This window comes from Carettochelys insculpta, chromosome 9 (genome assembly GCF_033958435.1).
Source record: "Carettochelys insculpta isolate YL-2023 chromosome 9, ASM3395843v1, whole genome shotgun sequence".
Taxonomy (NCBI): Eukaryota; Metazoa; Chordata; order Testudines; family Carettochelyidae; genus Carettochelys; species Carettochelys insculpta.
Window position 1 is genome coordinate 48,378,704 of NC_134145.1, and position 17,622 is coordinate 48,396,325.

The window sequence follows — 17,622 nt, forward strand, 5'->3', positions numbered from 1 at the left end:
GAGGTGTAATGCCAAAATCAAATTTGCAATGTAGACCTTATGCTAGTGCAAATGGCAGCATTAGTAACGTTGATTTAATTAGCCTCCGAAAGTATCCCACAGTGCCCTCAATGTGTCCTAAATGGTCATTGCTTTCAACTTCACTGCTCTCCAGAGCTGTGTCTACACGTGCACGCTACTTCAAAGTAGGGGCACTAACTTTGAAATAGCGCCCGTCGCGGCTACACGCGTCGGGCGCTATTTCGAAGTTAACTTCGACGTTAGGCGGCGAGACGTCGAAGTCGCTAACCCCATGAGGGGATCGGAATAGCGCCCTACTTCGACGTTCAACGTCGAAGTAGGGACCGTGTAGACGATCCGCGTCCCGCAACGTCGAAATTGCCAGGTCCTCCATGGCGGCCATCAGCTGTGGGGTTGAGAGATGCTCTCTCTCCAGCCCCTGCGGGGCTCTATGGTCACCGTGGGCAGCAGCCCTTAGCCCAGGCTTCTGGCTGCTGCTGCGGCAGCTGGGGATCCATGCTGCAGGCACAGGGTCTGCAACCAGTTGTCGGCTCTGTGTATCTTGTGTTGTTTAGTGCAACTGTGTCTGGGAGGGGCCCTTTAAGGGAGCGGCTTGCTGTTGAGTCCGCCCTGTGATCCTGTCTGCAGCTGTGCCTGGCACCCTTATTTCGATGTGTGCTACTTTGGCGTGTAGACGTACCCTCGCAGCGCCTATTTCGATGTGGTGCCGCGCAACGTCGAAGTTGAACATCGACGTTGCCAGCCCTGGAGGACGTGTAGACGTTGCTACATCGAAATAAGCTATTTCGATGTTGGCTTCACGTGTAGACGTAGCCCAGGTGAGCAAGAAGTAGGTGACAGGAAAGAGGAAGGTTGAATTCATTTTCTTTCCTCTGTGGCCCGCGTAGCAAGCAGACTTCAGAAGCACAGCTACTAGCCCTCAGTTCATGGTGTCACAAAAGAGGCCCAGCATGGGCCTATTAGGAGATGCAGGACCTCATTGTTGTCTGGGGTGATTAATCTGTCCTCATGCAGCTTAAAAACAGCAAAAGAAATATGGACATTTATGCCATGATTTCCCAGAGCATACTGCAGAAAGGATACATGAGGGAAACTCAGCAGTGCCACGTTAAAATCAAGTAGCTCAGGCAGGTGTACCAAAAGACCAAAGAAGCCAGTGGTTGGTCTGAGTCATCTCCCCAATCATGCTGCTTTTCTGAGTAGCTGCATCTTATTCTGGGAGAGACCCAACCACTTCGCCCAAAGAATGCCTGGACTTCTCAATAGTGCTCTGCAGACCTCTGGCAGCAGCAGCAAGGAGCATGAAGTGGGGGTCTGAGGTGGTGGATGACAGTGATCTTCAGTTCAGTGCAGAAGCTGATCCTACAAGCCAGGAGCTTTGTTTCAGAGGCAGACTGGGATGCTGCAAAGGGCACTTCTGGTGAGCTTGCTTTTTTTTCTACTGATAACAGTATGGTGCAAGTGTGGTGGAGTGGATCTATGCCCATTTCCCCCAAAACAGCTTGTTCATATTTCTGGGGCTGGAGTGGTCATCCTGATTGGACAGTCGTAGACAGGCACTTTTTGATTCTCCACATGAGATTTTTAGGAAGATCTGACTTATTCCTGCTTCCATGATAAGACACCTTGCCACACCAAGCCACCAGTAAGTAACCTGGAATCATGGCACCGGAGAGCATTTTTATATATTTTCCTGTTAACGCAAGCATTCTTTCCTTGTCTTTTTCTCTTATTCTGAGGAGGCTGATGCCTCCGTTGGCAACCTGGGAGTCACGGAAAATTTCATGAGTCACTGCAGTGACTTATAATGACTTTTAAACTCCTGCAGCCTGCTTTTAAATCATGGTGCTGGTTAAAGAATCCCATGCGGCAAGTCCCCCCGCCCAACTCCTGCCTGGGCTGGTGGGCAGTCAGATCCCACCCTGGCTCATACGTACACCTGCAGTGACTTTTAATGCTTTTTTCCCTGTGACCCATCACAGAACGAAACTCCTGCAGCCTGACTATGACTTTTAAATCATGGCTCTGCTTAAAGCGGTGGTGCACAAAAAATTGAACAGCTTACCACAGCTCCCTGCTGCCCCAAGCCAGGTGCTGCCCCCCACCCTGCCAGGCACCACCACCTCTCAAGTCATGCACCCCCCCCCCTCCAGAATACTCACTGGAGCTGCCCTGGGCTGAAGCTGCCCCGGCTGAAGCTTCCCCCAGCTGAAGCCTGCACAGTGGCTGGAGATGCCATTGTGCGTGCTGCCTCAAGCTGAAGCCCACACTGTGACTGGAGGTGTCACCTTGCAAGCTGCCCTGGGCTGAAGTTGCGTCGCAATTGGAGCCCGCCAGGGCCAGAAGATCTGCCTCAGCTGCTGCCACCGTGTGCTTGTCCCGCCATGTGGTGGGGCACATGCACAGAGCGGCCGGAGAGGTGCCCCACATGCGAGGCTTCTTAGAACCACATTTCGCCACACTGCACTGTACTATTCACCGCATGTGGTGAATGGGGAACGTATTGAACGCTGCAAGCTTAAAGAACCCCAGATGGCAAGCCCCTCCTCCCCTTTGTCTGGGCTGGTGGGCGAGAGGACCCTGCCCTGGCTCATGTGCATGCCTGCAGTGACTTTTAATGATTTTTTAACTACTGCAGCCTGCTTTTAAATCGTGGCCCTGCTTAAAGAATCTCATGCTGCAAACCTGCCTATCCTTAGGCTGGCAACCAGATCCACATCACAGCCACCTGTGCTCTCTGGCAGGCCCCATCCAAACAGGGATTGGGTGCTTCAACATTATTTGTTCCTCTTAGTCAAAAATATCTTACCATTGTCTGCAAGGTAAACATCAGCTGCAGAAGAGCTTGAATCCCTCTGGTTGGATTCATTCATTCTCACCCTTAAGACTCCAGAGAGTGACCTTGTCATGAACATATGTTCTTCCATAGAGACAGCCAGCCATTTATTCTGTCAGTATGCTCATTGCTCCGAGTAAATATACAAATGTTGCTATTGACAATGTGTTTAATATATCAACATGGTTTTTTTTAATCAGGAACTGATGTTGGAAATAGGAGTGTGAGGACTTGTGGCCCCCCATCCACTGAAGAGACATCAACATGCATACGTAGAAAGAAAAAGAGAAGACAGGAGCTCATGGTTGAGCACTTTGAAGAGGCATAAAAAGAGCGCATGCAGGCTGCCCTGGACAGACAGGACATGCAAGAATGGAGGAAACAAATGCTGAACAATCATACTTAAATGCTGGGCAATCGTACTAATGTGCTGTCCCTAATAACAAGGCAGACAGAGTTCATGTATTCAGTAATTTAAAGAAGTATCTCTATACCCCTCCCATGCAAAATCTGCTCCATTTCAGATCTCCCTCCCCATATTCAGTCCCCTCCCCTCGTTGAGGCCTCGGAACAAGAGGAGCAAGGTCATGTACATTCATGCAGTCCACTCCCAGGGAATCACCACACAGCAGAAGGCTGACATTCCACCAAACATGACATAATTATTTTGTTGCTTTCCCTATGTCCCCCCCTCTGCCATTAGGGCCACCTAAATAATAACAATGTTGGCCAGAAAAAGAAAGCTTAGTTTATTAGTTAACATGCTTTGGGGTCCATGTTTGAGGGTTGGCTGTGGTGGTGAGGGCTGTCATGAAGTTGGAGGAGGTGTCATAAAGGGCAAGCACATCATGGAGGGTGGGAGGCACTGCTAAATGACAATGTATTCAGGTACCTGTTTTCTCATTCATAAACTTGGTTTTAGAGGCATCCCTGATTTGCACTGCACCTCACTGTGCTCTCCTGATTGCCCTTGTGTCTCGCTGCTCATAATTACTGTCCAGGAAATCTGCCTCTGCCCACCCCCATGCTGGCATGAAATTCTCCCCCTGCTCCTCACAAATGTTATGAAGAATACAACAGGCTTCTATGATAAGGGGAATGTTTTCTTCACTGAGGTCTAAGTGGTTCTGAAAGCACCTGAACCTGGTTTTTAAACAGGCAAAGGCACATTGTGCCACCTTTCTGCACCTGCTCAGCCTGTAGTTGAAGAGCTCTTTACTGGGGTCCACAATGCTTTGCACTGGACTGAAGACCACTGTCATCCACCTTTTCTTCATCCACCACCTCAGACCCCACTTCATGCTTGTTGCTGCTGCTGCCAGAGGCCTGGCGAGCACGACTGAGAAGTCCAGGCATTCTTTGGGTGAAGTCGTTGGGCCCGGGTCTCTCCCCAAAATAAGATGCAGCTGCTCAGAAAAGCAGCATGATTGGGGAGATGACTCAGACCAACCATTGGCTTCTTTGGTCTTTTGGTACACCTGCCTGAACTCCTTGATTTTAACATGATCCAAGGCAGCAAGGGGCTAGCAAGGTCACCAAGAATCATTATGGGTATTTCCACATTTTCAATAGTGACTTTCTTGTCTAGGAAGAAAGTACTGGACCAGAATCCAAAAGATATTTGTGTCATGCACCTTTCCTGATCATCCCATATTGATGCTGGTGAAATGACCTTTGTGATCCACCAACACGCAACACCACAGAGAAGCACCCCTTGCAATTTACGTACTCTGAGGCCAAGTTGTCCGGTGCCAGGATGGGGTTATGCGTTCCGTCTATGGCCCCATCACAGTTAGGGAAATCCATGGCAGAAAAACCATCCACTATCTCCTGTACATTCCCCAGCATCACTGTCTTTCACAGCACAAGGTTAGTGATCACCGTGGCTACCTGGATGCTAACAGCCCCCACTGTAGATTTGCCCACTCCAGATTGATTTCCCACTGACCTATAGTTGTCTGGTGTTGCAAAGTGGCCTTATGTGTGTGGAAGTTTTGCAGTCACTGCTGATCATCCCATTCCTACAAAACGATGCGGTCCCACTAGTCCGAGCTGGTGGTGTGGGACCAGAACGTCTGCTCCACAGTATACAATGCAGCCAGTGCTGCTACCAACTCCGCATTCCCCCTCTCTTGCTCTTCATGTGGGGAAATGCATCTTGTCTTACAGTACATTACTTTCGGAAGATTCTGCAGCATTGTGTGGGAAGTCATAAAATATTCTGTAAAAGATTGAAGCAGCTGCATTCATGTTATCCTTTGTAATGGCTTATGGCAGGCAATATAAAATGAGAATTCCCTTGGACTTTTTTTCAGTGGGAAGTGAGGGAAATGCCCTCTGGGATGATGCCATCAGAAACCCAGAACCACTTGTGGCAACTTTTTCTTTCCCCACAAGACATTGGCACAGAAACTGAAAATGCAACAGGACTTCAGGAACTGTGGGATAGGTGGCCACAGTGGACTGCTGACTCAAATGAACTTAGCTAATTTAATGGGGATGCACTAAGGGTGCGTCGACACTTGCATTCCTCTTTTGAAAGAGGCATGCAAATGAGGGAAATCAAAAATGCAAATGAGGTTCATATTTACATATCTGGCACCTCATGTGCATATTCTTTGGAAAGAGCTTCTTTCAGAAGGAAAAAAGCAGTGTAGGTGCAGCTCTTTTGAAGATGGGGTTTACTTTCGAAAGAATCGCATCTACACTGCTTTTCTTCTTTCAGAAGAAGCTCTTTTGAAAGGAGAATATGCAAATGAAGCACCAGATATGTAAATATGCAGTTTGATTTCCCTCATTTGCATGCCTCTTTCAAAAGAGGAATGCAAGTGTAGGCACAGCCTAGGTTGACTTTGTGAGCAGGTGTGGACACTCAACTTTGACTGTATAAAATCTAGTGTTAAAAAGTTGTCTTAAACAAATTTGACTTTATTTCCAAGTGTGGACATTCCCTAAGAGGACTAGGGAACAGAAAGAAATGTTTTCATATCACTGATTACATCCTAACTTGCTCTGTGAGCTTATTGCATCTATGTAACCTCAAAAGCTTGTCTCTCTCAAACCACCAGAAGTTAATCTAATAAAATATATTACCTCTCTTGCAATCTTCACAGTAATTACTGGGTAAAATAGGAATTCTGGGAATTTTGGTTCCTTCATGATTAATTGTTAACAAAAAGTATCATTTTGGGGCTGTAGTATGGACAGCTTCCATTTACGTAAATACATTGTTACCTTTTCCTGAAGCACACTCTACATAATTAATGGCTCAAAATACAATGTCACCTTTTTAAATGTAAAAGCCTGATAATCACGCCATGCAATAGTAACAGAATGACAAAACCAAAATCCCACTGTGACCTGAATTCCTATTTAAGAATATAGTGGCCAGGCTGGGTCAAATGCACGTCTGTCAAGCCAAATAACCTGTGTTTTGACACTGGCCAGTGCCAGATTCTTGAAAGGAAGCAAATAGAACAGCCGTTTATCAACTGATCCATCTCCAGTTGTTCAATTTGAGCTTCTCATAGTCAGAGGTTCAGGGACACCCAGAGTGTGATTGCATATCTGACCATTTTGACTGGTAGCCACTGATGCATCTATCCTCCATGTTATATTTTATTGTTCACAACATCCCATGGCAATGAGTAAGGTAAGGAAATACTTCCTTATGTTAGTTTTAAACATGTTAACTACTAGTGTCATGGGTGACACCTGCTTCATGTGTTATCTGCAGAAGTACATACCATGTTCATTTTCTCTCCACACCAGTCATGGTTTTATAGATCTCTGTCATGTCTCTCCTCAGTCATCTCTTTTCCAACCTCAACTTCTTAAACCAGTCTTTTTAATCACTGCTTGTATAAAAATGTTGACTCTGTGTGTGTGTGTGTGTGTGTGTGTGTGTGTGTGTGTGTGAGAGAGAGAGAGAGAGAGAATCACACATTCCAGGTGGGGGTGTACCAGACTTACTTACTTACTTACTTCTATACCTTTCCTAATGCTTCCTAGTATTCTTTCCTTTTATTTGTATGACTGCTGCTAAGCACTGAGCAGATGTTACAGTGAATTGTCCACAGTGATTTTGAGGTCACTTTCACGAGAGGTAATGACTAAGACCAAATCATCATTATGTATAGTTGGCATTGTGTTTTGCAATGAACATGACTTTGCACTTATCGATGCCGAAGTTCATCTGCCAGTTTCTTGCCCACTTGTCCAGTTTTGTGGGATCCCCTTTTAGCCTTTTGCATTCAGCATTGGGCGAAATTACGTTGAGTAATTTTGTATCTGCAGCTATTGTGACAGCACTGTTTACTCTTTTTTCCAGATCATTTATGTACATGTTGTACAGAACAGATCTGCATACACATCCTTGGGGGATCTTGCTATTTTCTTCTCTCTGCTATGAAATCAGACAATTATTTCTACCCTTTGTTTCCTATTTCAAATCAGTTATTGATCCATGAAAGGGCTTTCCCTTTGATCCTGTGACAGCATACTTTGCTTAAGAGCCATTGTTAAGATATCCTGTCAAAGGCTTTCTGAAAATCAAAGTTCACTATGTTCACTAGGGTCACCTTTGTCCACATGCTTGCTGACCCTCCTCAAACATTTTTAAGAGATAGGGAAGCCCAATTTCCCTTTACAAAAAATTCTTCTCCAACAAATTGTGTTCATCTATGTATTTGCCAATATTTATGTTCTTTATTATCATTTAAATCCATATGCCTGATACTGGAATTATTCCTGTAACTGTAAGGATTGCCTCTGGAGCCCTTTTAAAAAAATGGCTTCACATTAGAAATCCATCTGATACAGAGGGTAATTTCAATGATGGGTTACAAGCCACAGTCAGTAGTGCCGCAAATTTCATATCCGAGTATCTTTAAAATTCTTGGATGCATGACATCTTGTCCTGAGAGCAAAGACAAATGCAAAGAATTCCTTTAGCTGCTCTGCAGTGACTTAGTCTTCTCTGAGTGCTCTTCAGTATCTGGATCATCAAGTCAGTGCCTACATGTCAAAGTTATCTCAGAATAGGAGCAGTTATTTGGACATAACTTGGGCAGCGTCCAAAGGACGCACATGCTATTTTGAAATAATATTGAAATTGCAAGTGCATTATTCTGATTCCAGTAAAGTGCATTCCACGAGGAATAATGTTTATTTCAAAATTACTATTTTGAAATACGTGCAGTTAAGACATGGAACACAGCTATTTCGAAATAAGCCATAGTGGGTTCCAATGGCACTATATCAAAATAGCTCTCTGGACCTTGAAATGCTTTCTTGAAGTAGCTGCGTGCTATTTCAAAATGCTTTTTGTGTGTGGATGCATTATTTTGAACTATAGTATTTTGAAGCAGCTATTTTGAAATATTTTGTTTCAAAAAGCGCTGCCGTGTAGACATAGCCTCACTGACCCCAGACTTCCTGCTTTCAATGTTCTACCAAAGCAAGAAGTCAATATTCATCTTTTTGAGTTTTGTTCTACTTGCTCTTCAAATTCTTTTGGGGACCTGCCTAATTATACATTTACACTTGACTTGTCAGCGTATATGCTACTTTTTATTCTACTTAGTAGGATTTAGCTTCTGACTTTTTTTTATTGTAACCATGTCTTTTACTGTATTGTTTAATTGCAATTATATTTGTTGGTCCCTTTTTTAATTTGGGGTGTACACATCATTTGATTGTCATAGTGTTTTCAAAAATTTCCATGGAGCTTCCAAAGCCTGCATGCTTTTGTGACTGTTCCTTTATTTTTTATTCTATATTTAACTAGTTTACTCATATTTTTATATTCCTCTTTTTGAAGTTAAATGCTACTATGGTGGGTTTCTTTGGCATGTACCTCCAAAAAGGATGTAAAGGATGCATCTTTTGAAGAGGGTCTTTGCCCACGAAAACTTATGCTCAGATTCACACGACTTCCTAAACTCACTTGACATTATATATGTTACCTCTTCACTCAAGTCATAGCTTCTGGATACATATACTGCTGCTTCCTTTTGCATGTCCAGCTTCCACTTACACTCCAGAGCTTTCAGTAACCTGAGGGAAGATAAGCATTCTGCTGCCTAAGTCACATGGGCTACGTCTACACGTGCAGCCAACATCGAAATAGGCTATTTTGATGAATAACGTCTACACGTCCTCCAGGGCCGGCAACGTCGATGTTCAACTTCGACGTTGCTCAGCCCAACATCGAAATAGGCGCAGCGAGGGAACGTCTACACGTCAAAGTAGCACACATCGAAATAGGGATGCCAGGCACAGCTGCAGACAGGGTCACAGGGCGGACTCAACAGCCAGCCGCTCCCTTAAAGGGCCCCTGCCAGACACAGTCGCACTAAACAACACAAGATACACAGAGCTGACAACTGGTTGCAGACCCTGTGCCTGCAGCATAGATCCCCAGCTGCCGCAGAAGCAGCCAGAAGCCCTGGGCTAAGGGCTGCTGCCCACGGTGACCATAGAGCCCCGCAGGGGCTGGAGAGAGAGCATCTCTCAACCCCCCAGCTGATGGCCACCATGGAGGACCCAGCAATTTCGATGTTGCGGGACACGGATCGTCTACACAGTCCCTACTTCGACGTTGAATGTCGAAGTAGGGCGCTATTCCTATCTCCTCATGAGGTTAGCGACTTCGAAGTCTCGCCGCCTAACGTCGAAGTTAACTTCGAAATAGCGCCTGACGCGTGGAGACGCGACGGGCGCTATTTCGAAGTTGGTGCCGCTACTTCGAAGTAGCGTGCACGTGTAGACGCAGCCATGGAGGGCCAAGATTGTGGTATGCATACTCAGAGGCTAGCAGATCAAGTCCCATTCAAAATCTTGTATAGAATCATAGTGCTGGAAGAGAGTTCAGGGGTTCCAATTCCCTGCTAAAAGCAGAATCAATCTCTTCTAAATGATCCCAGCCAAGACTTTGTCAAGCAAGGATTTAAAAACCTCTAGTGATGGAGATTCCTTCGTTCTGTTATTTGTCACCACAGAGAACAGCCTTACTCCATTCTCTTTGGAACACATGCCCCCACCTTTTCAGGTAGTTGAAGACTGCTATCAAATTACCCCTCATTCTTCTCAATTAAATAAGTCCAAATCAGTCAGCCTCTCCTGATAAGTCATGTTCTGCAGCCCCCATATTATTTTTGTTGTCCTCCACTGATCTCTTTCGAATGAGACCACATCCTTTCTGTAATGAAGGACCCTGAACTGGATGTAATACTCCAGATTTGACCTCTCCTATGTCAAATAAAGGGGAATAATCACTTCCCCAGATCTGCTGGCAATGTTCCTACTAATGCACCCCAACATGCTGTTAGCCTTCTTGACTATAAGAGCCCTACTTCCACTCATATCCAGGTTTTCATCCACTGTAATCCCTGGGTCCTTATCTGCAGAACTGCTGCTTAGCCAGTCAGTCACCAATCTGTAGCAGTGCTTGGGATTCTTATATCCTAAGTGCACACCTCTGCACTTGTCATTAAACCTCATCAGATTTCTTTTGATCCAATCTTCCAATTTGTGTTGGTCACCTTAGACCCTATCCTACTCTCCAATGTCTCTACCTCTCCCCCTAGCAATACAAATTGTGTAAATTATTTCAAGATACCTTATTTTGAAGGCCTGTTACCCCTTTCTGATGAGAGGTAGTGGAATAGCCACTGCACTTGAAATAGCCATCCTATTTTGAGCTCAGGGAAGAACCACGGTGTTGCTAATTTGGGGTACATCTGTGTCCTGAAATAGTGCATTCAGTATAGACATAGCCTGAATGATCCCTTATGTGGGCTGCAAATCATCTGCATAGTGTTTGATCCAATTCACTGCTCTTCCTGCCCAGTTGTTTCACTCTTCACCACATGCACAGAGCAGAACCGTATTGAAAAAGGAGAATGGATTTGGCACTTAATCTAGGGAAAATATCCATAACATTTGCTAGTTTCCATCATGGCTAACCTAACAAATTTACCACCTATAAATTGGCTAGGGTTCTCAAACGTTTATGAAAAAAGTGATGGTTTTAAAATTCCATTTTTATACCAAATGTGGAACATAGAATATTCAAATACTTGTTGTTTACAAAGCATTTTAAAAGTTATTGCAGATACTTTTTCACCTTTAGCAACCTATATTAACTTACACTCCAGTGACAACAGAAGGTACAAGTAAATAATGCATTTGTTTTTTCTACTTCTTTATATTTTTAACAGGACTATTATGTGGTTATTTTGTGTCCTACCGAGATGGATGCTCAAGTGCGAAGGGTGTTGCAAATTCCAATGTGGTCACAAAGAGTTATCTATCTGCAAGGCTCAGCGCTGAAAGATCAGGACCTGTTGAGAGCTAAGTAGGCAAAAACAAAAATGAATATATCTATTTGTAATTTATTTGTTTCAACTTATGCTTCTTAAATAAGGTATACAAACATCATGAGGCAGATTAGAAAGGAGGTGTATGCATTTTAGAAGGGTCACTTCAGTACTTTTGTGTCATAATACAACTTTGTTCCTAGCTGATTGTTCTTCTAAAGCCACCTACTTGTAAATTAACTCTGCTTTATTGGACTGATCATTTCTTTACTTGTCTCTTCAGTCTCATATTTTAAAAGGTATCATTAAAACAATTCAGAAGTAAATCAACCAGTCTCATGAGAAAATGATTCACCAGTTGATGCACTGACTTGTGGTTGGATATGCTTTCTTGCCAACCAGCCAGCAAGGTCATGGTGGTCCCATTCATCTAGGACTTAAGCTTCTGGCTAGGACATATTTAGTCTCAGTCCTTTAGGGGTAAACTAGAGTTTAACGCAGAAGTCTCTTGCCATACATCAGTGGCCCAGGTCCAGGGCTAATGATGCTTGCCTCTTGTGTCTGTGTTCATTGAATCTGCAGGGGAGCTCACTATTTTGAGTTCCAGCCCCTGGACACTGAAGAATGTGCATATGTTCTCTATTGTCAGAAATCTTGCTACTTCTCTGGACTACTTCCACTGTCAGACTGCCTTCTCTTCAAGAGACTTAACATTCTTGGTAGGGATCTACTGCAGAGTCAAGCCCCTGGTTCCCATTCCAGTATGAGAAAGGAAAGAAGTTAAAGGAATTAAAAACTTTTTGAATGCTATAGAAACTGTGATCACAAATCTTCACTCAGTAGTCTTGACTGTTTTTCACTTACACATCTGCCTTTTTAAATTCAAAAACAGATACTGAAATGTGATTTTAGTCACAACAATATCTGATGGATGGCTGCATTAATAAAGCGCAAACACTCTGATTCATGCATGCTGTGCCATTCATTATTCTGTCTGTGAACTTTTATTGAGCCATGTATGGAGCAGTGACCTTCGGACTTCAGTGGCTAGTAACATTCCTGGAACAGGCTGTAGCACACAATGAATTGTTTGCAAACAGCTCATAGTCTGAAAATTGGTCATTCGTATCAAACAGTCCAATAATGTCAGGTTATTTATTCATAACAATAATTCAGTCAGTTATACAGAAGACATGATGAGTCTGGTCAGACAGTCTGTCTCTGAGGGTGTCCAGTTTTCAGTTTAAAAGAATTTAAAATATTTTAACTGTCTTTTGCCCTGTTTTGTTATATTAGCTAATTTGCAAGGGGACAGCACAAGGACAGCACTTAAATCCCCTTGAACCCTTATTTTGAGTAAATGGAATTTGAAGTAGGGCATTGGTTTTGTGCTGACTCTATGCTCAAGGATGAATTTTGTCCATTCAACAACATTCTTTAATGGACAGCAATCCTGTGCTAATCTAATGTCAATATCTAATTGTATTTCCTATTTAGCATATCATCAGTAATGCGATATAAAATGTGATTATATTTTATGATGCCATAGAAAAAATAACGCCATTATGTAGTGGCATTGCAATGAGAAATGGAAAGATTCCAATGCAATGCAATTATTTTGATACATTTTCTTACTCACATTGCTATTCTTCTGAAGAACCACTATTCACCATACCCAGAAATGTAAAAAGTTAATGATGCGACTTGTACAGATATGTAAACAGACAATATTTAGGAATATTCCAGGATTTTAAATTGTGACTTTTGAGATCAGACCAGCAAACATTTATGCATATATTTAACTTTTCATATGTGCATAATCCCAAATGGTAATGTCATATTATAAAATCCAGCTAAATGGTGAGTGATTGTAGAATTGGGACCTTGCTTTGCATTGATTTAATTAACATCAGCAAGTTTTGATGTAAAATATTTCACATGCCAAACTCTCTATTTCAAATCCCTGTATATTAATGGGGAGGCATACATAATATGAAGCAAAATTTATTCTATAATGTAGTTTTCAAATCTATATCTGTCATATCCTCTACAGGTGATATTTCCATTAAATTTAACTTGTGATATATTATGTTTTAGTTTTGATATTAAAATAGATGTTTTAAATGTATATTTAAGGGAAGTTTGTTTCAAATGGTACATCTGAAAAAATAGATTTTTGTTTTAGGATGAGTCATTGATTTTAAAATCAGAAATTCCACATTTTTAGGCTCTCACAACTATATAGAGGTTTGAGTCACAAGACTTATATTCAAATTCCCAGGTTTGCCATACACAGATCACTCAGTCCCTCTGTGCCTTAGAGTTCCCATTTCATTCCTCTTTAAATTGCTTTGAGATAAGTGGAGAAAATGTACTATAGAAGGACTGAGTATTATCAGTACAACACAAATGCATCATGCACATTCTTACTGGTAGTGCTTATACTAAGGTAAAAGTCTGGCCAAGGAGTTTGCAAGACCCAAAGTGGCATGCTGACAGCAGGGCTCGGTTGGTAAGCAGGGCCCAAGGCATCACATGGGCAAAGGGGCCCAGCTGGTGCAAGACTGGGACTTTGAAGACACGGGGCCCAAGACAACGACATTGCTCACTTTGCCCTAAGGCAGCACATGGTAAGTTAGGAAACTGAGTATAGGAAAGTTATCCTGAAGTACATGAAAATGTTGGTTGATGTGACATGACAATGAAGTGGTGTCCAAAGGAAATTTAATGGATCGCAACAGCCCCACCCCTCAGCCCCCAAGCCAGGTGCCATCCCCAAGCCAGGCACTCACCCCTCCAGATTACTCACTGTGGCTGCCTCAGGCTGAAGCCTGCACCATGCCTGGAGACACTGCCGCATGAGCCGCCCTGGGTTGCAGCCTGTGCCATGGCTGGAGATGATGCCGCTAAGCTGCCCTGGGCTGCAGCTGTGCCACGGCTGGAACCTGCGAGGGCTGGGGAAGCTGCCTCCACCGCTGCTGCCATGTGCTTATCCCACCATGTGGTGAAGCACATGTTGTGTGAAGCAGCCAGAGGGGCACCCCATATGTGCAGCTTCTTAGAGCTGCATTTCACCACATTGCAAGTATATTGGACACCACAATCTTAGTGAATAAATTGGTTGCACATATCGCCAAAGTACTGAGTTTGGGCCCAATACTGCAGCTCTTGCTCAGGCACAATTCCCTCTGCTATTAGTAAAAGTTGCACCACTGCACTACAGACACCAAAGCTGTGTCTACACATGCACGCTACTTCGAAGTAGCGGCACTAACTTCGAAATAGCGCCCATCACGGCTACACGCGTCGGGCACTATTTCGAAGTTAACTTCGACGTTAGGCGGCGAGACGTCGAAGTCGCTAACCTCATGAGGAGATAGGAATAGCGCCCTACTTCGACGTTCAACGTCGAAGTAGGGACAGTGTAGACGATCCGCGTCCCGCAACGTCGAAATTGCCGGGTCCTCCATGGCGGCCATCAGCTGGGGGGTTGAGAGACGCTCTCTCCAGCCCCTCAGCTCACTGGTGGCCGCGTGGAGCGGCCCCTTAAAGGTCCCCTCCCCCTCCCTGCCTCTGCAGGAAGCTGAGGCAACGTGCAGGCTGCAGCCTGCACACGCGGGCAGCCTGCAGCACCCTCAGCTCCTGAGAGCGGCGATGGCTAGCCAGCAGCGCCCCCAGGGGACCCCCCCCAAGGGGAGCCAGGGCAGCCAGCCCAGCCAGAGGGCCAGCCAGTCTGGGAAGCGGCAGCGGGGCCCCTCCTGGACGGAGGCCGAGCTGCGGGACCTGCGGGGGCTCTGGAGCGAGGAGGAGGTGCTCCGGGTAATGGGGAGCAAGAGGCGGAACGCGGATGCGTTCGCTCGGCTGGCCAATGGCCTGGCTGCCCGGGGTCACCCTGCCCGCACTCCTGATCATGTGAGGAGTAAGGTGAAGGAGCTGCAGCAGGGTTATGCCCGGGCCCGGGATGCGGCCAGCCGATCTGGGGCCACCCCCATCACTTGCCCCTTTTACAGGGAGCTCAGGGACATCCTGGGCTCCCGGCACACCTCCTCCCCTCCGGCCACCCTTGACACCTCGGCCGACGAGCCCCAGCAGGCTCTGCAGCCGGAGTCCACCCCGGAGGCAAGCCCCGCACCCGGGGGCCCCCCCCCCTCGGAGGCCATCCCCAGGACATCGCGGCAGGAGGAGGAGGAGGAGGAGGAGGAGGGGGGCGCTCCTCCTCCGCAGAATCCAGCCTGCAGATCCTCCTCCTGCCATCCCGGAGCAGCAGCAGGGCCTCCGACCCCCGGGGATCTCCGGACCGTGGGAGCGGACCGACAGGTAGGTACCCCCCTCTGGTGGACACCCCTGGGCTTGAGGGGTGGGGGTAAGACATATGTGTCCAGGGCCCCCCACATGCTCACATGGCCATGGCCCCAAGGACACCAGGGCCATGGCCCTCACAGCACTGCATCCATCAGCCCCTGCCCCCCCCACCCTGCATGACAGTGCCATGCCCCATCCCCGGGCCAGGGGGGAGCGGAACCTCGAGGGGCCCCCGGGCGGAGTGGGTGGGACACCCCGCAGCAGCAGCATGTGATGGAGTGGGGGGAGTGCCAAAGGGAGACTCAGGCTACATATGAGCCACAAGAGCCAAAGAGCTCCCAGGGCCAAAGGAGGATCCTGACGATACAGCTGGCAGGTGACACCTCTGCCCTGAACAAACAGGAGGGAGGAGCCGAGCTGGCTTGGAATTGGGGGGCGAGGGTGGGGGCTACAGGTAGAGGCTAGGGGAAGGGAGAGCTGGTAGGCAGCCAGCCGGAGGAGGGGGAAAGCTGCATCCCAGAGGGGCCCCCCTTGGGGTCTTCTCCCCACGACGGGTTGGAAGGACTGTCTCTTCCGACAGCTGGTGCTGTCACTCCTGGCAGAAACTGGCCATCTGTGGCCTAAGAAACCTCTCCTGCTCTCAGACCCTGCGGGGTGAAGTGAGAGTCGCTCCCACCAGGGGACGGGGTGCAGGGCAGGGGGACCCCTGAACCCCATCCATCACAGCAGCATCTCCCAGGGACGGGGATGGGGAACCTGCAGCACAGGGCGGGGGGGGGACAAAGGCCACGGCTCGGGGCCCACACTAACGCCTGTCTCCATTCTTCTTTCCTCCCTCCTCTCCTGTGTCCTGCACCTGCACCATCAGAAGGACCGGAAGACAGCGCCGGTGAGGCCTCAGTTGTCCCGGAGAGCCCTCTGGGACCATCGCTCCAGGGCAGCCCCTTGGCCGAGGAACGACCGGCCCCGCGGAGGGCTAGACGGCGGACCCCGCGCCTACTACCACCGACGGCGATGGACCCCCAGCTGCTGGCCATCCTCCGCCGGCAGCTGGAGGTCTCGGAGCAGCACCTCCAGCTGCAGGAGCGGGCGCTGGCCTGGCGCCAGGAGGCATGGGGGGCCTATATGCAGACATTTAACCGGCTGGTGGACTACCTGGCCCCCCATGCCGCGCCGGCCGACCCATCGCCCGCCCTGCCCGCTCCTGCAGCCCCACCACCAGCTGCTCCGCCCGTCGCTGGCCCATACGCCGTCGCCCCACCACCCTCCCGCGAGGGCCAGAGCGCCGAGGGACCCCTGGAGCCACCTGAGACTCGCCGGCCCCGATACCTTCCGGTCCAGCCCGCTCCCACCCAGCCGCGGACCAGACTGCAGGCGCGGCGGGGCTCCCGGCCGGGCACACCCAGTGCCGGGCTATAGGGGCGAGGGGCCCGGGATGTGGCCCCCCCTTGTATATAGTTGGACCCTGTTTTTTTGGTGCCCCCGTTTGCCCCGTCCCCCCCATGTGAATAGTTCTCCCCTTTCTCCTCCCTGGTTTTCTTTTTATTATGTATGGCACACAGTTGTTTCTTTGGATTGTTTTATTTTTGTACATATCGCTTTGGTTGAACGTTTGTACCTAGTTTTCTGTTTGTGGTTGACATATTTATTTACACCCCAAAAAAGAGGTTCGGCCAGAAAAAAAAAATTACGTTCAGCCACAAGTTCGTGCTGTCATTTGTCCAGGACAAGTGGGAGGGGGGAGCGGTGGGGTGCTCCATGGTGTGGGCGTTGGGGCAGGAGTGTGGTGGAGGAAGGGGCGGGCAGTAGGGGGCCTGGGCAGAGTTCACCCCACGGCCTGTTGGTCGAAGTAGGCCCGCAGGGCCTCCCGGACCTGGGTCCCCTCGGGGTCCACCTGCCGACTGGGGGCAGCAGGTGGCTGGAGGTGTGCCCTGCCGGCCTCCGCGGCCCAGCCCTGCAGAAGGGTCTCCCCCTTGCTCTCCACGAGGTTGTGCAGGGCGCAGCAGGCACCCACAATCTGGGGGATGTTGTTGGGGCCCGCACCCAGGCGGGTCAGGAGACATCTCCAGCATCCCTTGAGGCGGCCAAATGAGCGCTCCACCACCTGGCGCGCACGGTTCAGGCGCTCGTTGAAGCGCTCCT

At 47.6% G+C, this 17,622-nt stretch overlaps 1 protein-coding gene across 2 annotated transcripts in view; it reads left to right on the plus strand.

Moving 5' to 3' along the window:
- The window catches only part of KCNT2 (potassium sodium-activated channel subfamily T member 2), a 353,293-nt gene that overhangs the window by 171,755 nt on the left and 163,916 nt on the right, over nucleotides 1-17,622 (plus strand). For both annotated transcript variants that reach the window (XM_075002442.1, XM_075002444.1), the window contains one exon: nucleotides 11,080-11,216. In XM_075002442.1, the coding sequence (XP_074858543.1) occupies nucleotides 11,080-11,216 (137 nt within the window). The remainder of the gene's footprint in view (nucleotides 1-11,079; nucleotides 11,217-17,622) is intronic.